General features: G+C 41.1%; 1 protein-coding gene across 1 annotated transcript in view; it reads left to right on the plus strand.

Annotated features, from left to right (window-relative positions):
- The window catches only part of DYNC2H1 (dynein cytoplasmic 2 heavy chain 1), a 1078189-nt gene that overhangs the window by 454937 nt on the left and 600195 nt on the right, over positions 1 to 23057 (plus strand). The window contains 2 exon segments of the mRNA XM_030202388.1: positions 8966 to 9225; positions 18960 to 19206. Coding sequence (XP_030058248.1) covers positions 8966 to 9225; positions 18960 to 19206 — 507 coding nt within the window.

A 23057-nucleotide genomic window follows, 5' to 3' on the forward strand; every position in this document is an offset into this window, starting at 1 on the left:
CACAGCTCGGCAGATGTTGAGACTTCTGGGTCATATGGCCTCCACAGTCCATGTGACTCCCATGGCTCGTCTTCACATGAGATCTGCCCAATGGACCCTAGCTTCCCAGTGGTTTCAAGCCACCGGGGATCTAGAAGATGTCATCCGCCTCTCCACCAGTTGCCGCACTTCACTGCTTTGGTGGACCATCCGGACCAATTTGACCCTGGGACGTCCATTCCAAATTCCGCAGCCTACGAAAGTGCTGACGACGGATGCATCTCGCCTGGGGTGGGGAGCTCATGTCGATGGGCTTCACACCCAGGGTCTGTGGTCCCTCCAGGAAAAGGATCTGCAGATCAACCTCCTGGAGCTCCGAGCGATCTGGAACGCACTGAAGGCTTTCAGAGATCGGCTGTCCTACCAAATTATCCAAATTCGGACAGACAATCAGGTTGCAATGTATTACGTCAACAAGCAGGGGGGCACCGGATCTCGCCCCCTGTGTCAGGAAGCCGTCGGGATGTGGCGTTGGGCGTGCCGGTTTGGCATGCTCGTCCAAGCCACGTACCTGGCAGGCGTAAACAACAGTCTGGCCGACAGACTGAGCAGAGTCATGCAACCGCACGAGTGGTCGCTCCATTCCAGAGTGGTACGCAAGATCTTCCGAGAGTGGGGCACCCCCTCGGTGGATCTTTTCGCCTCTCAGACCAACCACAAGCTGCCTCTGTTCTGTTCCAGACTTCAGACACACGGCAGGCTAGCGTCAGATGCCTTTCTCCTTCATTGGGGGACCGGCCTCCTGTATGCTTATCCTCCCATACCTTTGGTGGGGAAGACCTTACTGAAGCTCAAGCAAGACCGCGGCACCATGATTCTGATAGCGCCCTTTTGGCCCCGTCAGATCTGGTTCCCTCTTCTTCTGGAATTGTCCTCAGAAGAACCGTGGAGATTGGAGTGTTTTCCCACTCTCATTTCACAGAACGACGGAGCGTTGCTGCACCCCAACCTTCAATCCCTGGCTCTCGCGGCCTGGATGTTGAGGGCGTAGACTTCGCTGCGTTGGGTCTGTCTGAGGGTGTCTCCCGGGTCTTGCTTGCCTCTAGGAAGGATTCCACTAAAAAGAGTTACTTTTTCAAGTGGAGGAGGTTTGTCGTTTGGTGTGAGAGCAAGGCCCTAGAACCTCGTTCTTGCCCTGCGCAGAACCTGCTTGAATACCTTCTGCACTTATCAGAGTCTGGCCTCAAGACCAACTCAGTAAGGAATCACCTTAGTGCGATTAGTGCTTACCATTATCGTGTGGAAGGTAAAGCCATCTCTGGAGAGCCTTTAGTCGTTCGATTCATGAGAGGCTTGCTTTTGTCAAAGCCCCCTATCAAGCCTCCTACAGTGTCATGGGATCTCAACGTCGTCCTCACCCAGCTGATGAAACCTCCTTTTGAGCCACTGAATACCGGCCATCTGAAGTACTTGACCTGGAAAGTCATTTTCTTGGTGGCAGTTACTTCAGCTCGTAGGGTCAGTGAGCTTCAAGCCCTGGTAGCTCATGCTTTGTATACCAAATTTCATCACAACAGAGTAGTGCTCCGCACCCACCCAAAGTTCCTGCCGAAGGTGGTGTCGGAGTTCCATCTTAACCAGTCAATTGTCTTGCCAACATTCTTCCCCAGGCCGCATACCCGCCCTGCTGAACGTCAGTTGCACACATTGGACTGCAAGAGAGCATTGGCCTTCTACTTGGAGCGGACACAGCCCCACAGACAGTCCGCCCAATTGTTTGTTTCTTTCGACCCTAACAGGTTAGGGGTCGCTGTCGGGAAACGCACCATCTCCAATTGGCTAGCAGATTGCATTTCCTTCACTTACGCCCAGGCTGGGCTGGCTCTTGAGGGTCATGTCACGGCTCATAGTGTCAGAGCCATGGCAGCGTCAGTGGCCCACTTGAAGTCAGCCACTATTGAAGAGATTTGCAAGGCTGCGACGTGGTCATCTGTCCACACATTCATATCAGATTACTGCCTCCAGCAGGATACCCGACGCGACAGTCGGTTCGGGCAGTCGGTGCTGCAGAATCTGTTTGGGGTGTAAATCCAACTCCACCCTCCAGGACCCGAATTTATTCTGGTCAGGCTGCACTCTCAGTTAGTTGTTCTTCGTAGGTCAATTTCTGTTGTACCCTCGCCGTTGCGAGGTTCAATTGACCTGGGTTCTTGTTTTGAGTGAGCCTGAAAGCTAGGGATACCCCAGTCGTGAGAACAAGCAGCCTGCTTGTCCTCGGAGAAAGTGAATGATACATACCTGTAGCAGGTGTTCTCCGAGGACAGCAGGCTGATTGTTCTCACCTACCCTCCCTCCTCCCCTTTGGAGTTGTGTTTCATATTTTATTGCTTGTCATTCAACTGGCGGGAGCGGTCGCGCATGGGCGGGAAGACGGCCGCGCATGCGCGGTGGGCGTGCCCTGCGTGCCGACCGTCCCGCGAAGCCTTTTCCGGTTGGTGGGGGCTGCCGCGGACGTCACCCAGTCGTGAGAACAATCAGCCTGCTGTCCTCGGAGAACACCTGCTACAGGTATGTATCATTCACTTGTTGGGATGATATGATGAGACAATATGTTTTTTCTGTATTGAGTTTGTTGGATTGCATTTGCCCATGAATTCATGATGTTTAAGCTGAGCTTGATTTCGTTGGTGACTTTTGCTAGGTCATGTTTGTAGGGGATGTATAATGTAACATCATCAGCATAGATACATGGGTTAAGACCTTGAGTGGATAAGGTCTTGGCTAGTGGGGTCATCATGAGGTTGAATAGGATCGGTGATAGTGGTGATCCTTGTGGTACTCCGCATTCTGGTTTCCAAGCTGACGATATGTTTGTTTTTGATTTCACTTGATATACTCCTGTGGTTAGAAAACCCTTGATCCAATTGAGAGTATTCCCATTGCTTCTGAAATATTCTAGGATTCTTAGCAGTATGTTATGGTTAACCATGTCGAACGCACTTGACATATCAAATTGAAAGAGGATAATGCTCTTGACTACTGCTATTTCCTGGTTGAACCTGGTTAGGAGAGTAAGTATTACTGTTTCAGTGCTGTGTAGGGGTTGAAACCCAGATTGTGACTCATGTAATATATCAAATTTGTTTATGTAGTCATTGAGTTGTTTGGTCACCAGTCCTTCCATTAGTTTGACTATTAATGTGATAGATGCTACTGGGCAGTAGTTGGTAATGTCGTTTGTCTTTTTCTTAGTGTCTTTGGTATTGGGGTGAGCAGGATGTTGCCTTTTTCTTCAGGGTATTTACCCTGTTGGAGCATGAAGTTTAGGTGGGAAGTGAGATCTGTTATGAAACGGTGAGGAGTGGATTGTAGTAGGTAGCTGGGGCAGGTGTGCAGTTGACAGTGGGTGTTGGCGTATTTTTTGATCGCCTGAGTAACTATGTTGGTGCTGAGGAGTGTGAAGTTTGACCATACTTGATCAGCAGGGTATTCGCCAGGGGTTGGGTCTAGACCATTTATGAAGTTTTCTATGTCCGTGTTGTTCTGAGGTAGAGTTTTGCGTAGGTTTACAATTTTTTCATTGAAATATTTAGCAAGGTTTTCAGCAGATGGGATGTTGGTATTGGTTGAAGTGACTGGCGTGGTGTCTAGTAGTTTGTTCACGAGGTTATATTTTCTTCGTGTTTTTGTAGTCCGGCCCAATTTTAGTTTTATAGTACGATCTTTTAGTCTGTCTTATTGCATATTTGTATTTTCAATGTAATTGTTTCCGTTCGTTGAGTGTGTGTTCGTCTTTCATTTTTTTCCATGCGCGTTCCAGTTTCCTAGATTGTGTTTTTAGTTTTTTCAGTTCTTCGTTGAACCATGATATTGAGTTGTGTCTGCGTGAGGTTCTTGTTTGTAATGGTGCTATTTCGTCTAGTGTGTGTCTGCATCTTTTATCCCAATCTGAGAGGTAAGATATGGATTCCGTTTATGCTGTCCAGTCGTCTTTGTAAATCTGTTGCCAGAAGGTAGACTATCTGATCTCTCGTGGTGTAAGTTGTGTGTTCTAGTGTGTGGAGAGGGGCCCTTTTTCGCCATTTTATGGATAGATTGAGTTTGTAATGGCCGGTCCATGGAGTTTCTGCCCATCCAGTTTGTGTTATGGTTAAGTTCTTATCAGTGGATAGTTTGTATGAGATGAGGTCTAGTGTATGACCCTTCGCATGGGTTGTTTGCATGTGTGGCCATGTAAGGTCACATGACTGAAGGAAGTCTTTGCATTCTCGTGCGTTGGTTGAGCTTGGGTCTTCAAGGGTGAAGGTTAATGTCTCCTAGTACTAGTATGTTGGCGTTGGATACACATATATTTGAAACGAAGTCCATAAAGTCCGTTTGGCTTTTGTTCCAGTTACATGGTGGTCTATAGAATAGGACGCAGTTTAGGTGGTCGATCAGGGTTTTATGTTGAATTCTAATTGAGGCTGTTTCGAGGTGGGTAGTTATAGCTTCTGCAGTGGTTTCAATTGTGAGGTGAGATCGGTATATGAGCGCTATGCCCCCTCCTCTTTTTTTCTTTTCTGGTCCAGTGGGTGATTTTATAACCTGGGGGACATAGGTTTAAGATGATAGGGTCTTTCTGATCATGGATTCAGGTTTCAGTAATGAAAAGTTGATCAAGTTTCTCTGAGGTGATCCAGTCTGTTGTTGTTGTTTTGTTCACTACGGATCTGGCATTGACATATCCTATTTGAATTTTCTGGTATGGGTCTTCTACTGTTGGCATTATATGGACTTTTGTTAGTTGTCGTTTTTTTGGTTTGTATGGTTTTATTTTGACCTTTCTTTTTTTGTTGTTGAGGTTGTAAGTTTTTAGTGGCCTGCTTTGTCTGTAGAATGCTTTTTTTAAACCAGGAGCCATCTGAAATCCACTCCACTACTTCCTTTAGGTTCAGATGATCTGACAGGGCTCACCACATCAACATCTCTGCTTGAAGCACTGGTCTGTTCACTAGGAGAAGGTTCCAAATCAAGCAGACAGTAGGAACTTGTAAACACTTCTGTCCCCGTTGATAGTCTTGCAGAGATAGCTTTGGAGGTCAGCATGAGAGCATTTATCCTACGGCCATCTTTGTAAAAAAAAAAAAAAAAAAAAAAAAATATATATATATATATATATATAATTTACTTACCTACCTACCACCTTTATGAAGAGATTCACCCAAGGCGGTGTACAGCAGGTACAGTTTAACATAAAACTTACAGTTTTGTTAACAGAATAACAATAGTAAAATAGCCAAGAATAAACATAAATACAATAAATGAGGGTAAACTTGAAGACAGTAAATTAAAACCTAATAATAGAACTATCGTGAAACAGTACCAAAAATATACATGTTTAAGAACACTGGAATTCAAGTACCAGAAATATAATTCAATATTAGCACAATACTAATGATATACCTAATAAGCACACATTAGAACATTCAGCTAACATAGATATGCTGCTAAAGATTTTCAACAATACGGTTTACCATATAGCTGGGGGACCAATAGCAGATATATGTTGGGAGCAAGGTGTGTGTTAGAGTCAGTTGGGATCATTTGATGGTTAGCTAAAATTAAAACAGGTTCTTTTTATAGTTAAGCAAGAGATAAGGAACTGTTCGAAGTTACAGTATGTGTAGCAAGCTAGTTCAGATGCAGAATGGGTGTATGTATTAAATGCTTGGAAGAAGAACCAGGCTTTCACCCGCTTCCTGAAGTAGAGGTAGTCTTGAGTTATACTTAGCCCCTCTGGGAGTAAATTCCAGAGCATAGGGGCTACTCCTGAGAAGGCTTGCTGGCGAGTATCATGTTGTACAATTTCTTTTGATGAGGGTATTTATTTATTTATTGCATTTGTATCCCACATTATCCCACCTTTTTGCAGGTTCAATGTGGCTTACAGGGTGTTAATATGGTATAGTCATTACATAATCTTAGATACAGTCGGTAATAAACTGGAGGTAGAAGAGGAATTAGTTAGAAGGTATTAGGTAAGGTCATGTTAGAGGTGTTTTAAAGCTTTTGGGTGGTATACGGAGTAGTTTGTTTCATCAAGGATTATTTTTGTACACATAGCGATGATCCTTGAGAGGACTAGAAATTTTAAAGGTGTAAAGGGTTAACTTATTCTTTAAGTACTCTGGCCCATTTTGTCCGAGGACCTTGAAAATCAAACGTAGAGTTTTAAATTTAGCTCTATAAGGTACTGGTAGCCAGTGTATCTTTTGTAGGAAGGATGTGATGTCACAACACTATCAGTCGGGCTGCAGCATTCTGAATTAGTTGGATTTGATATAAATTCTTTTTGGTTTGGCCAGTGTACAGGGCATTACAATAGTCTAGTTGTGATGTTATCATGGCATGGACCACTGTGGTCAGACTCGTCTTTTCAATATATGGTGAAAGATTTCGTAGCTGCCGTAGGTAATAGAGACAATTTTTGAAGGTTGTTTGAATTTGTGGGATCAGAGTGAGTAATGAGACTAGCAGTATCTCAAGATTCCTGACCTGTGGTTTTAGGAGGAATTCATACTTCCCAAAAGGTAATTTGAAGTCTGATGCTTATCCACTTGTGTTTGGTATCCAAAGCATCTCTGTTTTATTTGGGCTCAGGCAAAGTTTGTTTGCCCATTTCTGAGTTGCAGTTAGGCAGACAGTCAATTTACTCAGAGCTGTGGGTAGATCTGGTTCATTGGGTATAAGTAGTTGCACATCATCAGCATAGATGTAGAATTTTGTGTCCATTGGCTGAAGCATCTCAGCTAGAGGCTTGAGGTAGATATTAAATAAAATGGGAGACATATGAGAATGGTACGGGATTTGCGTTCCAAGACGTATGAAGAGAGACTTGCTGACCTGAACATGTATACCCTGGAGGAAAGGAGGAACAGGGGTGATATGATACAGACGTTCAAATATTTGAAAGGTATTAATCAGCACACAAATCTTTTCCAGAGATGGGAAGGCGGTAGAACGAGAGGCCATGAAATGAGATTGAAGGGGGGCAGACTCAGGAAAGATGTCTGGAAGTATTTTTTCACAGAGAGGGTGGTGGATGCTTGGAATGCCCTCCCACGGGAGGTGATGGAGATGAAAACGGTAACGGAGTTCAAACATGCGTGGGATATGCATAAAGGAATCCTGTGCAGAAGGAATGGATCCTCAGAAGCTTAGCCGAAATTGGGTGGCGGAGCAGGTGGGGGGAAGAGGGGTTGGTGGTTGGGAGGCGAGGATAGTGGAGGGCAGACTTATACGGTCTGTGCCAGAGCCGGTGATGGGAGGCGGGACTGGTGGTTGGGAGGCGGGAAATACTGCTGGGCAGACTTGTACGGTCTGTGCCCTGAATAAGGCAGGTACAAATCAAGGTAAGGTATACACATATGAGTTTGTCTTGTTGGGCAGACTGGATGGACCGTGCAGGCCTTTTTCTGCCATCATCTGCTATGTTACATATGGATCCCTGTGGCAGTCCAGTGCCCAAGGGAATGATGTGCTGTTGCTGAACAGAACTGATAGGATTTAATACTGTGCCACTGATACCTACTTCTGCTAGTTTTGTAAGCATGATATTATGATCCATGGTGTTGAAGGCTGCTGAGAAATCGAGCAACACTAGTATTGAGGCAGATCCCCTGTCAGAGGTTCTGTGCAGATCATCAAGAAGGGACACAAGAACTGTCTTTGTTCCATACCCAGGTCTGCAGTCGGATTGACATGGGTCTAGCCAATTACTTTCAATTAGCCAGTCGTTGAGTTGACTGCAGACTGTCCTTGCCATAAGTTTTGCCAGAAAAGGAATGTTACAGACTGGTCAGTAGTTTGAGCTTGTCCTGGTCCAGTGAGCTCTTTTTTTTAGTAGGGTGTGCACCACAGCCCTTTTTAGTGTTGGTGGCAGCTGCCCTTCCATAATAGAGGAGTTAACAATTTTAGTGGCCCCTTCAATGAGGCCTGTGCTCGCTTGTTGTACAATCTTTGCTGGGCAGGGATCAAGAGGGCAGTTTGTAGGCCATAGACCTTTCAGAATATTTTCAAGAGCTTCCTCTGTGACCTGTTTGAATGAGGCCCAGATAGCTGTGCATAGTAGAGAAGAGAGAGTGTTCTCTTAGCTGGTAGGAGCTTTGATGGGACTGTCTGTAGGTCCTGATGGAGGCTTTTAATTTTGTTGGCAAAGTAAATGGCAAAATCATTGCTGGTTAGTTGTGACTAGGAAGGCTGGTTCTGTAGTGGGGTTACCTTTTGGCTCTTGTTTGTGATCTGTGTTTATGGTAAATAATTATCTTTTATAATTAAAAATAAAAGCACAAATTGTAAATAATAGCAACTCTTATAGATTGCAAATATGCTGCATTATGAATTGAAAGCTTATCAAGTGATATGATTTAATGGAGTTTAATAAGTTTTTTTAATTAGGTCAATATGCTATCAGACCTAATTAGATGTGCCATGGAAAAGTTACCATCTGCTAATGCCCAGTTTCTGACAGCACCTGAGATCTCTTCTCAGCCACTTGCAGCAACAGGAGACAGCAGGTGCCTGTCCTTTCTGGCTGTAGCATGGCCCTACAATATGGTAGTTAATGGGAATTAATAACATGAATAGCCATGTCCTTCTTGTGTGCTTTATACTATATATAACATGCTATATACCCTTTTCCTTCCCCGGGCCTCCTCCCTATAAGTTCTTTGAGCCCCTGTCATATCCAGGATAGTAACATAGTAGATGAATGAACTAGACAGAAAATGCACTGAAGGCCAGATATAACTCTTAAGTGTTGGGAGCAGTAGTAATGGAGAAATTCTGGTAAGCACATGTAGAAGCTGATGTAGCCAAAAAGATTTTTTTTTCCTAAAGAATGAATTTGCATAAAACTGTTTAGATCACTGTTTGATCTGTAAATATACAAAAATATTAATTTGCAATATAAGTGATTGACATTAAATATTTTGTGTGTTGAAAGATTTTTAACTGGTCACGAGAATCCCCACCTGACCCTCGCAAGCCATTGGAAACGTATTATGACCATAAGCTGGGAAGTTTAATGACATATCAGTTGGAAAAACCTGAAAATTTGACTTCGGAGGACTTTAGCAATCCTCAGACACTTCCTGTTATTCAAACGCCTGATATGCAAAGAAATCTGGATTATTTCAAACCTTGGTTAGGCTTTAACACAAAGCAGCCATTTATTCTTGTTGGACCTGAAGGATGTGGCAAGGGGTAAGATGTCCCTTTTGTACCTTAGATAATACCTGTCTGATAACTACTCTGTATGTAATGCCTTTTCCAAACTGTTATCCTTTATTGCTTGTCTGAGTAGATGAGGGTGTTCAAGTTGTATATTATTCCTGTCCTTTGTATGAAACAGAAATATAGCATCTTTATATTGTGCTTAGGTTTGCATGTCTCTATATACATAAGAAAAAAAGGTGGACAAATCTCCACAACTCCAAAGCACAGCAAAAGAAACAGTGGAGATGACCAAGGAACCAGTGTTTAGCCAAAGGTGTCTTCAAAGGAGTCATTCTTTGACAACAAGTCACATAAAATACATAGGAACACACATGATGTCCAACTTAAAAGGAGTTTATTAAAGCATCCAAAAACTCGACACGAGTCATTTTTAGGCCACACTGGCCTGCTTCAGGAGTCTTCAATAGGATATCTCTAAACCCGCTGGCTATTCTAGTAGACACCAGTTATGTCACCTCTTTGAAGCTTGACCTACTGACAATTGCACGATTCTGGGAATCCTCTGCACTCTGGTTCCGTTTGCTTGTTCTCTCACTCTCTCAGGAGAGATGCTTTAATAAACTCCTTTTATGTTGGACATCATCTAATTGTTCCTTTACGAGGGCTACTGTTCTTCTGTATTTTGCTGTGTCAGCTACAGTGACTGCATCAGAGTCCAGAAATTAAATCCAGATGTGGATATATTAGGTGTAAATAGTTATACACCCATCACAATATGCAGTACAAAACCTGTAGGGGAGTAAAAAAAAAATACACCTTCCTCTTATGGTAATAGTCAAATGGCAAGTGGTTCTTGCACTCAATAGTAAAAGTTAGGAGTTACGGATCAAGAAAGGGATCTGGGTGTCGTCGTCGATGATACGCTGAAACCTTCTGCTCAGTGTGCTGCTGCGGCTAGGAAAGCGAATAGAATGTTGGGTGTTATTAGGAAGGGTATGGAGTCCAGGTGTGCGGATGTTATAATGCCGTTGTATCGCTCCATGGTGCGACCGCACCTGGAGTATTGTGTTCAGTACTGGTCTCCGTATCTCAAAAAAGATATAGTAGAATTGGAAAAGGTACAGCGAAGGGCGACGAAAATGATAGTGGGGATGGGACGACTTTCCTACGAAGAGAGGCTGAGAAGGCTAGGGCTTTTCAGCTTGGAGAAGAGACGGCTGAGGGGAGATATGATAGAAGTGTATAAAATAATGAGTGGAATGGATCGGGTGGATGTGAAGCGACTGTTCACGCTATCCAAAAATACTAGGACTAGAGGGCATGAGTTGAAGCTACAGTGTGGTAAATTTAAAACGAATCGGAGAAAATTTTTCTTCACCCAACGTGTAATTAGACTCTGGAATTCGTTGCCGGAGAACGTGGTACGGGCGGTTAGCTTGACGGAGTTTAAAAAGGGGTTAGATAGATTCCTAAAGGACAAGTCCATAGACCGCTATTAAATGGACTTGGAAAAATTCCGCATTTTTAGGTATAACTTGTCTGGAATGTTTTTACGTTTGGGGAGCGTGCCAGGTGCCCTTGACCTGGATTGGCCACTGTCGGTGACAGGATGCTGGGCTAGATGGACCTTTGGTCTTTCCCAGTATGGCACTACTTATGTACTTATGTACTTATGTAGCAGCACTTCTCCACATAGGGATTGAAGACATGAACTTTGATTGTTGGCATTGCTTTTGGACTGCAAAGCCATTCACACCCAGTTTCATGATTTTGTTTGTTTATGAATTATTCCTTTTTTTTCCACTTCACGCTTTTACAGTGAAGTTCATTAACATGTAGGAAAGAAGTTTTGTGGAATGAAAAATTCCCTCTATTTATTTTCAGACTAAAACTCATTAGCAGTCATTATAAAGTAAAAATGCAGTTGATTTTATAATAAAAGAAGCCCCAAAAGGCCCCTGTTTTCAGCCTATTTTATAAAGGTCCCACAGAGTGACATATATCAAAACCAATTTTAAGTATAAATGCTTTCAGTAGCTTTCAAAATGTTTAAATTACCCTATTGTTTACAAAGCCTAGCTAGCAGCTGCCAGTGTGCAAATACCAGCACAGCCCATTCACTTTGAATGGGCTATCATTGTTGCGCGGCTTTGTAAACAGGGGGGTTAACTACTGTCTTTTAAATGTCTGTGTAGGTCCCTACAGTCATAAAAATATTGAAAAATGTTTAAAAATCTTATAGTCATAATTCTTTAATGGGTAATTATCAATAATCAATTACCAAATATATTTTTGATAGGAAAAAGAAAAATGAAAAACATACCTCACAAATCTTTCCTCATTTTAATGTGTGAAAGATGCCAGACTAAACCAGAAGTAAGCACGGTCCCATTTAAACCAATCTCTAAGGTTCTTAGTTTACCTGGGGGCTCATTTTCAAAGCACTTAGACTTACAAAGTTACATTGTAATCTATGGAACTTTGTAAGGCTAAGTACTTTGAAAATATGCCTCCTGGTGTGCTGTATTTGGAAGAATTCCAGCCTATCCTGAGAAGATCTCATTCAAAAATGTTTTGTATTTGTCACAGGAATGCCCACCATTCTATTTCACGGTGCAAATCTTTTAACTCAATTGTTTCCCAATTATAAATCCATGTTTTGTTCCAGGTGCTTTAACAAGAATCTCCTCCTCTTGGCAGGATTGGGACTTCCAAACCCACAAATTTCAGATCTTCAAAATTGTGAATATTCATCTTCCAATGCTGTACCAATGGTGCTTCAACAACTGCGCTATGAATTCAGCTGAGATGTTCAATAATCCACATCTGAATAACTCAGGTCGTATGCCCTATATATAGTTTCTGACAAGGAGTCTGACGTCGGTGCCGGGCAAGATGGTGGAGGCTATTATTAAGAATAAAATTGCAGAGCATATACAAAAACATGGACTGATGAGACAAAGTCAGCACGGATTTAGTGAAGGGAAGTCTTGCCTCACCAATCTAATGCATTTTTTTGAGGGGGTAAGCAAACATGTGGACAATGGGGAGCCGGTTGATATTGTATATCTGGATTTTCAGAAGGCGTTTGACAAAGTGCCGCACGAAAGACTCCTGAAGAAATTGCAGAGTCATGGAATCGGAGGTAGGGTATTATTATGGATTAAGAACTGGTTGAAAGATAGGAAGCAGAGAGTAGGATTGCGTGGCCAGTATTCTCAGTGGTGGAGGGTAGTTAGTGGGGTCCCGCAGGGGTCTGTGCTGGGTCCGTTGCTTTTTAATGTATTTATAAATGACCTAGAGATGGGAATAACTAGTGAGGTAATTAAATTCGCCGATGACACAAAATTATTCAGGGTCGTCAAGTCGCAGGAGGAATGTGAACGATTACAGGAGGACCTTGCGAGACTGGGAGAATGGGCGTGCAAGTGGCAGATGAAGTTCAATGTTGACAAGTGCAAAGTGATGCATGTGGGTAAGAGGAACCCGAATTATAGCTACGTCTTGCAAGGTTCCGCGTTAGGAGTTACGGATCAAGAAAGGGATCTGGGTGTCGTCGTCGATGATACGCTGAACCTTCTGCTCAGTGTGCTGCTGCGGCTAGGAAAGCGAATAGAATGTTGGGTGTTATTAGGAAGGGTATGGAGTCCAGGTGTGCGGATGTTATAATGCCGTTGTATCGCTCCATGGTGCGACCGCACCTGGAGTATTGTGTTCAGTACTGGTCTCCGTATCTCAAAAAAGATATAGTAGAATTAGAAAAGGTACAGCGAAGGGCGACGAAAATGATAGTGGGGATGGGACGACTTTCCTACGAAGAGAGGCTGAGAAGGCTAGGGCTTTTCAGCTTGGAGAAGAGACGGCTGAGGGGAGATATGATAGAAGTGTATAAAATAATGAGTGGAATGGATCGGGTGGATGTGAAGCGACTGTTCACGCTATCCAAAAATACTAGGACTAGAGGGCATGAGTTGAAGCTACAGTGTGGTAAATTTAAAACGAATCGGAGAAAATTTTTCTTCACCCAACGTGTAATTAGACTCTGGAATTCGTTTCCGGAGAACGTGGTACGGGCGGTTAGCTTGACGGAGTTTAAAAAGGGGTTAGATAGATTCCTAAAGGACAAGTCCATAGACCGCTATTAAATGGACTTGGAAAAATTCCGCATTTTTAGGTATAACTTGTCTGGAATGTTTTTACGTTGGGGAGTGTGCCAGGTGCCCTTGACCTGGATTGGCCACTGTCGGTGACAGGATGCTGGGCTAGATGGACCTTTGGTCTTTCCCAGTATGGCACTACTTATGTACTTATGACATGTAATTTATTTATTTACTGCTGCATTTATACCCCACATTTTCCCACCTATTTGCAGGCTCAATGTGGCTTACACTATGTTGCAAAAGGTATAATCATAAACAGAGTAAGAGGTATGGTCTAATTTAACATATTACTGTGTAAGAAATTAGGTAGATAGGTCAGTAGAATTATTTAATTAAATAAACACCACCCTTAATGGAGAAGTCTGTCTTGGATTTTAATAACACAATGTGGCATTTGTATGGGATGTAACAGAGTTACTAAAGCATGCTGACGTTATGTACAATGTTTACACTCAGAATGACCACCCGTGAGGGCTATGGCACTTCCATCAGGAGTTACAATTTGAGATTTAGTTTATCTTACAAATTTCCGCCATGTGTAAACGCAAATCTTGGACTGCCTTAGAAGACATCATACTTTTGCAGTATGTGCCAATGTCATTGGATGATCTGCTTGATGTTAAAAGCTGTATCTGAGTAAGGAAGTACCTGCATGACTCTCGACTCAGTTGTTCTATTGGATGATTGCAATAGCAAATCTGTGTGTGGAAATAATGCCCTTTTGTATGCCTTCTTAATTATTCTTGGAGGATATCCTCATTTAATGAATCAGCAAAACATCTTTTCTGCTCTCTGTTTAAAATCTCCAATACTGAAACACAAATGCCTTAATCTTAAAAATTGACAAGTCGGAAGATTATCATGTAGGTGTTTTGGATAAAAGCTAGTATAGTGAAGCAGTGTGTTCTGGCTGGTTTCCTTTCTATGTAAAGTAGTGATGAAATGAGACCATTCCAACTTAATTGTGATGTCCAAAAAAGGCACTGTGTATTAATCAGTGGCTGCTGTAAAATGGAAATGTTTGTTACACAGATTTAGCCATTGTTAAAAAATCTTAAGTAGAGGAGTGTGGTAGCCGTGTTAGTCCACTCTTAAGGTTATCAATAGAAATCAAACAAAATAAAACATGGAAAAGAAAATAAGATGATACCTTTTTTATTGGACATAACTTAATACATTTCTTGATTAGCTTTCGAAGGTTGCCCTTCTTCGTCAGATCGGAAATAAGCAAATGTGCTAGCTGACAGTGTATATAAGTGAAAAACATTCAAGCATTGCTATGACAGTCTGACAGGGTGGGAGGATGGGGGTGGGTAGGAAGTATGCATGGGACATCAAAGTATATCATTGGTATTCTAACAGGGTGGGTGTGGACAGGTGAGGGGAGGGTGATCAACAGAGACATACAGCTTTATGGTTTATAATGGGCTAGGAACCCCAGGTCCTTGTTAAGTCCTTTCTGTTGGGTGTTAAAATATTCAATCATTCTGACTTCAAAGGTCTTACGTTCTTGTATGGTTTTAAAGTTACCTTTGAGGATTCTCACTGTGAAGTCACTGCACCACTGTCATAGCAATGCTTGAATGTTTTTCACTTATATACACTGTCAGCTAGCACATTTGCTTATTTCCGATCTGACGAAGAAGGGCAACCTTCGAAAGCTAATCAAGAAATGTATTAAGTTATGTCCAATAAAAAAGGTATCATCTTATTTTCTTTTCCATGTTTTATTTTGTTTGATTTCTATTGATAACCTTAAAAAATCTTGAAATTTTGTTAGTTTACTTGTTCATATAAGAAACACATCATCAGTATAACGTTTCCATACAAGTACAGTGGTGGAAATAAGTATTTGATCCCTTGCTGATTTTGTAAGTTTGCCCACTGACAAAGACATGAGCAGCCCATAATTAAAGGGTAGGTTATTGGTAACAGTGAGAGATAGCACATCACAAATTAAATCCGGAAAATCACATTGTGGAAAGTATATGAATTTATTTGCATTCTGCAGAGGGAAATAAGTATTTAATCCCTCTGGCAAACAAGACCTAATACTTGGTGGCAAAACCCTTGTTGGCAAGCACAGCGGTCAGACGTCTTCTGTAGTTGATGATGAGGTTTGCACACATGTCAGGAGGAATTTTGGTCCACTCCTCTTTGCAGATCATCTCTAAATCATTAAGAGTTCTGGGCTGTCGCTTGGCAACTCGCAGCTTCAGCTCCCTCCATAAGTTTTCAATGGGATTAAGGTCTGGTGACTGGCTAGGCCACTCCATGACCCTAATGTGCTTCTTCCTGAGCCACTCCTTTGTTGCCTTGGCTGTATGTTTTGGGTCATTGTCGTGCTGGAAGACCCAGCCACGACCCATTTTTAAGGCCCTGGCGGAGGGAAGGAGGTTGTCACTCAGAATTGTACGGTACATGGCCCCATCCATTCTCCCATTGATGCGGTGAAGTAGTCCTGTGCCCTTAGCAGAGAAACACCCCCAAAACATAACATTTCCACCTCCATGCTTGACAGTGGGGACGGTGTTCTTTGGGTCATAGGCAGCATTTCTCTTCCTCCAAACACGGCGAGTTGAGTTCATGCCAAAGAGCTCAATTTTTGTCTCATCTGACCACAGCACCTTCTCCCAATCACTCTCGGCATCATCCAGGTGTTCACTGGCAAACTTCAGACGGGCCGTCACATGTGCCTTCCGGAGCAGGGGGACCTTGCGGGCACTGCAGGATTGCAATCCGTTATGTCGTAATGTGTTACCAATGGTTTTCGTGGTGACAGTGGTCCCAGCTGCCTTGAGATCATTGACAAGTTCCCCCCTTGTAGTTGTAGGCTGATTTCTAACCTTCCTCATGATCAAGGATACCCCACGAGGTGAGATTTTGCGTGGAGCCCCAGATCTTTGTCGATTGACAGTCATTTTGTACTTCTTCCATTTTCTTACTATGGCACCAACAGTTGTCTCCTTCTCGCCCAGCGTCTTACTGATGGTTTTGTAGCCCATTCCAGCCTTGTGCAGGTGTATGATCTTGTCCCTGACATCCTTAGACAGCTCCTTGCTCTTGGCCATTTTGTAGAGGTTAGAGTCTGACTGATTCACTGAGTCTGTGGACAGGTGTCTTTCATACAGGTGACCATTGCCGACAGCTGTCTGTCATGCAGGTAACGAGTTGATTTGGAGCATCTACCTGGTCTGTAGGGGCCAGATCTCTTACTGGTTGGTGGGGGATCAAATACTTATTTCCCTCTGCAGAATGCAAATAAATTCATATACTTTCCACAATGTGATTTTCCGGATTTAATTTGTGATGTGCTATCTCTCACTGTTACCAATAACCTACCCTTCAATTATGGGCTGCTCATGTCTTTGTCAGTGGGCAAACTTACAAAATCAGCAAGGGATCAAATACTTATTTCCACCACTGTATATATCGATTATACTTTAAACAGTACTAATTATTACACCTTGCCTTTTTTGGACATCACAATTAAGTTGGAATGGTCTCATTTCATCACTACTTTACATAGAAAGGAAACCAGCCAGAACACACTGCTTCATTATACTAATTTTAACCAAAATACCTAGGTGATATTCTTCACTCTGGTCAATTTTAAGGTGTTTGTGTTCCAGTGTTGGGGATTTTAAACAGAGAACAGAAAAGATGTTTTCATGGTTCATTGAATGAGGATATCCTCCAAAAATAATTAAGAAGGCATACAAAAGGGCATTATTTGCACACACAGATTTGCTATCACAATCATCTAATAGAACAACTGAGTCAAGATTTGTGTGTGTACTTCCTTATTCTGATAAAGCTTTTAACATCAAGGAATTCATTCAACGACATTGGCACATTTTACAAAAGTATGATGTGTTCCATGGCAGTGCAAGATTTGCGTTTGCATGCAGCAAACATTTTGAAGAAAGATAAACTAAATCTCAATTTGCAACTCCTGATGGAAGTGCCATAGTCCTGACGGGTAATCATTCTCAGTGTGGACATTGTAGATTGCGTCATCATGCTTTAGTAACTCAGTGTTACATCCCATTCAAACACCACAGTGTGTTGTTAAAAACAAGACAGACTGCTCAACTAAGGGAGTTTTTAAATTTAATTACATGTCCTTGTCAGAAACGATATATATGGCGTACGACCCGAGTTATTCAGATGTGGATTATTGAACATCTGAGCTGAATTTGTAGCGCGGTTGTTGAAGCACCATTGGTACAGCATTGGAGGATGAATATTCACAATTTGGAAGATCTGAAATTTGTGGTTTTGGAAGTCCCAATACTGCCAAGAGGAGGAGATCTTGCTGAGCACCTGGGTCGATTGGAACAAAAAATGGATTTATAATTGGGAAACAATTGAGCAAACAGGTTTGAACCGTGAAGTGGAATGGTGGGCATTCCTGTGACAAATACAAAACATTTTTGAATGGGATCGTCTCAGGATAGGATACATCATACCGGTAAACTAAGCCCCTTAGAGATTGGTTTAAATGGGATTGTACTTACTTCAGGTTTAGTCTGGCATCTTTCACATGTTAAAATGAGGACTATTTATGGGGTATGTTGTTCATTTTCCTTTTTCCTGTCAGAAATGTATTTGGTAATCAATATTGCTAATTACCCATTAAAGAATTATGAATATAAGATTTTAAAAGTTTTTCAATATTTTTATGACAGTAGGTACTTACCCAGACATTAAAGACTGTATGTGGATGCCTTGAAACAGTGGCATGAGAAACGTGGTCCACATCGGGACCCATGACAACATTTGAAGATAAGTTTAAAATATATATTTTTTTTTTAATTCATGCACAATTTTTTGAAATGAGCATTATTGGTTAAAAAAACAAAAACTTATGAGTTAAAAGTAGAAGAGCTTTGTTGCCTGTGGTAGCCCATCATGAATTATAAGTGCACTAATTTAAAAACTTTGAAAGCTGGTGAAAGCATTTATACTTTAAAATTGGTTTTGATATGTTACTCAGTAGGATTATAATTATCAGTTATGAAGGGGTTTCCTTCCACTGTTTATTAATGTGCGCTTTATTCCTCTCAAAGAATTTTTTTATTTTTTAAAAACATAGGCTTTTAGAACCAGCCTCAGCAGCACACAGATAACTATGAAGGAATTTACACCTGCTCTGAAAAAAAGTGTAAAAGCCGTGCTAACATTCTCTCTGTGTATCTACATATTTTATAAAACGTGCTTGTACATTGTAAATCTTATTGGTGTCACCTATACTATACCACCGGGAATGCCTACATACTGATCATGTAAAAGAACTGGTTCACGTTTTCCATATGTATACTTTTTATACATGCATGTAGGTGCACAGTTTTACAAAAGCCATTTTCTGCATGCAAAATGGTCTTTACATATGGACAAAGCTTTATAAAATTACACCTCACACCCACACACTTGTTTAGTGAGCCTTGCAGAATGATATTGTTACTATGTGACTATTTGATTTGTTCCTTTGGTTAGCATATAGTTAAGCCAAACTAAAATTGATATGCTCAGCTAATGACTCATTTATTTTCTATTACAGTGTTTTTTAAAATTACTGTCTGGATTTATTTTGTTCAGGCTCCTTCTTCGTTATGCCTTTTCACAACTTCGATCCACACAGATTGCCACAGTTCACTGCAGTGCACAAACTTCTTCTCATCATGTATTACAAAAACTGAGCCAGACTTGCTTGGTAATTAGTACCAATACTGGACGAGTTTATAGGCCAAAAGACTGTGAAAGACTGGTGCTTTACCTAAAAGACATCAATCTTCCTAAACCCGATAAATGGGGAACTAGCACTCTTGTAGCTTTTCTGCAGCAGGTAAGAACACTTAAATTAAAACTGTATAGGTTTAATTGTAGTTAGAATAATATAACACTTTAGAAGACTGTCATGTTGAACCCATGTGTGTGTGTGTTGGGGGGGGGGGGGGGGATATTGCCCTTTTTTAAAATGGAAAATTAGCACCTGGCATATGTGAAACTAGTATAAAATGAAAGTATGTGAAAAAACAGCGTTGCCTTAGGTATGAACTCGGCCTGTACAGCCTGTGATGAACAACAGTCTTGAATGCATCTGGTATGTGAAGGAAGCGTGGAATGGATTGGGAGCTGTCCAGCGAAGGATACAGCTATTTTCATAAGGATAAAGTAGGAGGGCTGGATTTGCACTGAGATTGAATAGATATATAGATATTTTAACTCATTTTGAGGGGCCATTCCCTCCGGTGGTCATCTGGTCAATTGGGGCACCTTTTTGAGGTTTGGTCGCGAAAATTAAAGGACCATGCGATGAAACTACAGTGTAATAAATTTAAAACAAATCGGAGAAAACTTTTCTTCACCCAACGCATAATTAAACTCTGGAATTCGTTGCCAGAGAACGTGGTGAAGGCGGTTAGCTTAGCAGAGTTTAAAAAGGGGTTAGACGGTTTCCTAAAGGACAAGTCCATAAACCACTACTAAATGGACTTGGGGAAAAATCCACAATTCCTGGAATAACACGTATAGAATGTTTGTACATTTGGGAAGCTCGCCAGGTGCCCTTGGCCTGGATTGGCCGTTGTCGTGGACAGGATGCTGGGCTCGATGGACCTTTGGTCTTTTCCCAGTATGGCATTACTTATGTACTTATCTCTTACAGATAAGTAATGGAGTTATTTTTTAGATTGGGTATTATTAAACAGAATATTTATTTTACAAAACTATGACTTTTTTAACCTTTCAAAAGTCACCTGAACCCTGTGTTTAGGGCAACAGAAAATTCCACAAGAGCGCATGCACACAGAGGAATGAGTTCATAGTTTGTATCCAGACTGTGATCCAAAAAATATTTACAATTGAAACTGTTCAGTAAAATATTTTTAAATGCACTTCTTTTCATGTGTTATCACCCCTATTCCTTTCCATTCTGCTGGTAAGAACGATGAAACTGGAACTCTAGCTTAGTGATATGGCTGCCCTAATTTTTCTATAGAAGATAGAGAATAATGAAGTATTTTGGCAGTTAAAGCGATACATTTAGGAGGTCCTTTTACAATGCCATGGTAGAGCTACTGCTACATTGGCACACACCAATCTGGCACTACTGCTGGCAGTAGTCTCATCCCCAATGCCATTTCCAGCCCGACCAGAAATATTTTTTACTTTTACCGCTGGGGGCTTACCTGGTGGTAATCGCTGTCCAGTTACCACAGGAGCACTTACCGCCTCCTAAACAGGTGGGGTGGGTTTAGAACTATGTGCATTGTTCCAAATTTTCAAAAAGATGCATGTATTTTTAGTCAAAAATAATTTATTGCACAAATTAGCAAGTGCTAATGTCTGTGGGTACATTAACTAGAATACTCTTCAAATGAAACATATATGCATACTTTTACTTTGAAAATCTTGCATAGTCGGTGGATTGAAATTACATGTGTACTTTTCAAATTTGTGCAAGGAAGGCAGTATACGGGGACGATTCTGTAAATTGCTGCCAAGGTGTAGGTGCCACGATGAGACGTTTTTAGTGCCAATTCTATAACTACTTCTGGGCACACCTAACTATTATAGAATACTAGTGCAAAACCACTTGGGCATGCTGAAAGTTAAGCATGCCAGCGGTTGGTGTAAGTTGGTGCATCTAAGTGTGCTTTGGAATGCGCACAACTGATAGTATTCTATAAGTTGTATTTGACGTTTGATGATATGCCTATAATATGCCCATGCTCCACTCGTGTATTCTCCCCTTGCAGTTGCACGCTAACTAGCATTCACACACCAGTTCAAGAATAGTGCCTAGCACTTATGCCTGTAACTTTCAGTTATTGGCACTAATTATGCACCTAAGTGTTAGAATTCTGTAACATACACGTGCAGTTGGCACCTATATTTATGCAAAAATCAAAGTGGATGCTTTATATAGATACCAAGTACAAAAAACTAAGTTCAAAAAAACTAAGGGGAAATAGCCTCAGAATGTCTGTAGTAATACATCACCCTACGGATTGGTCTGTGCTATGCCGATTAAAGCAATACTCATTCAGACCACGTTCTATCATTGGACAGAAAAACCCCTTAATCCTATCAATTTTTATTCAACTTATTTTTCATTCTAAACATAGCACACTTATGTTTCCATAATGTTTTTAATCTTCATAGCACCAATGCTAGAATGTGATCTGAATAAAGGATTGCTCTAATTGACATAGCACAGACCAGTCCATAGGGTGCTGTATTACCACAAACTTTCTGAGGCCTTTTCCCCTTAGTTTTTTTTTTTACTTAGTTTTTTTGTACTTGGTATCTATATAAAGCAACCACTTTGTGAGTTTTGTCTAAGAAGTATATGGATTGGGTTTCAAGTTTTGTTTAAGTGACCTGTATTTATTCACCAGCTTATAGAATAGTGTTTCACAAACAGAACATAACATAGCATATCCAGTCTGGGTAGTTATGAAATTACCCCCTTAGTGCTTTATACAAGTCATCTATGTGAGAAGTGCAAAAAGATGCTGTTTTATAAAGGCAACCAAAAATAACCTCCCTAGGAGAGCTATGTAACAAAAAAAACTAAATAACAGTAACAATCAAAAATAAATGGACCTCCGAAAATAGAGTATAATGTAGCATAATATAATAAATTCTCACTGCCTTATAATTTATTGAAAAACATCTTTATTCAGTCATTAGTCCAAAAAGTCCATAAAGCTTCTAAGAATATCACAAGTTTTCCAATTTTTTTTCACTTGAGTTTGCAGTAATTAAAAAAAAAAAAATCTTGATAAAACCACCAATTGCTTCAATTTGCAATGTTGGCATCCTGTTTTGAGACATTGACTAAAAGCAATAATTTGAGATTGTAGTCAGTTAATTTTTTAAGTGCAAATAAATTTGTTTTGAAAAATTTGTGATATTTTTTAGAGGCTTTATGGACTCTTTGGACCAAAGATTGAATGAAGGAATGTTTCAATAAATATTTTTTATTAATTTTTATTTATTGCATTTGTATTCCACATTCCCCCACCTATTTGCAGGCTCAATGTGGCTTACATAGATTTGTTGACATTATCGTAACAATATATTAGATACAGTTAGTAATGTGTGACGATCAAGGACGGTAAGAGGGAGAAGGAAGGTAGTGATAAGGATAATTGTATAAGGTGACCTTTCATAATTGAGCAGGTTGGTGAGGTGCCTTAGAGTGATTATAGGTGTTTATTGTAGGCCTTGTTGAAGAATGTTTTCAGAGATTTTCGAAAGCTAGTTGTTCCGTTAATTGCTTTCAGGTCTGCGGGTAATGCATTCCATAATTGCGTGCTCTTGTACGAGAAGGTAGTGTCATGCATCAGTTTGTACTTCAGTCCTTTGCAGCTGGGGTAGTGCAGGTTGAGAAATTTGCGAGATGATCTTATGGCGTTTCTGGGAGGTAGGTCCACGAGGTTTAACATGTATATTGGAGCGTCTGAATGAATGATTTTGTGTACAATTGTGCAGATCTTGAACGCATTGCGTTCCTTAATTGGGAGCCAGTGAAGTTTCTCTCTTATTAGTTTTGCACTTTCATATTTAGTTTTTCCAAATATGAGTCTGGCGGCCGTATTCTGGGCAGTTTGGAGTTTTTTGATTGTCTGTTCTTTGCATCCAACGTACAGTGCATTGCAATAGTCGAGGTGACTTATTACCATTGAC

The sequence above is a fragment of the Microcaecilia unicolor genome, chromosome 4 (assembly GCF_901765095.1).
Source record: "Microcaecilia unicolor chromosome 4, aMicUni1.1, whole genome shotgun sequence".
NCBI lineage: Eukaryota > Metazoa > Chordata > Amphibia > Gymnophiona > Siphonopidae > Microcaecilia > Microcaecilia unicolor.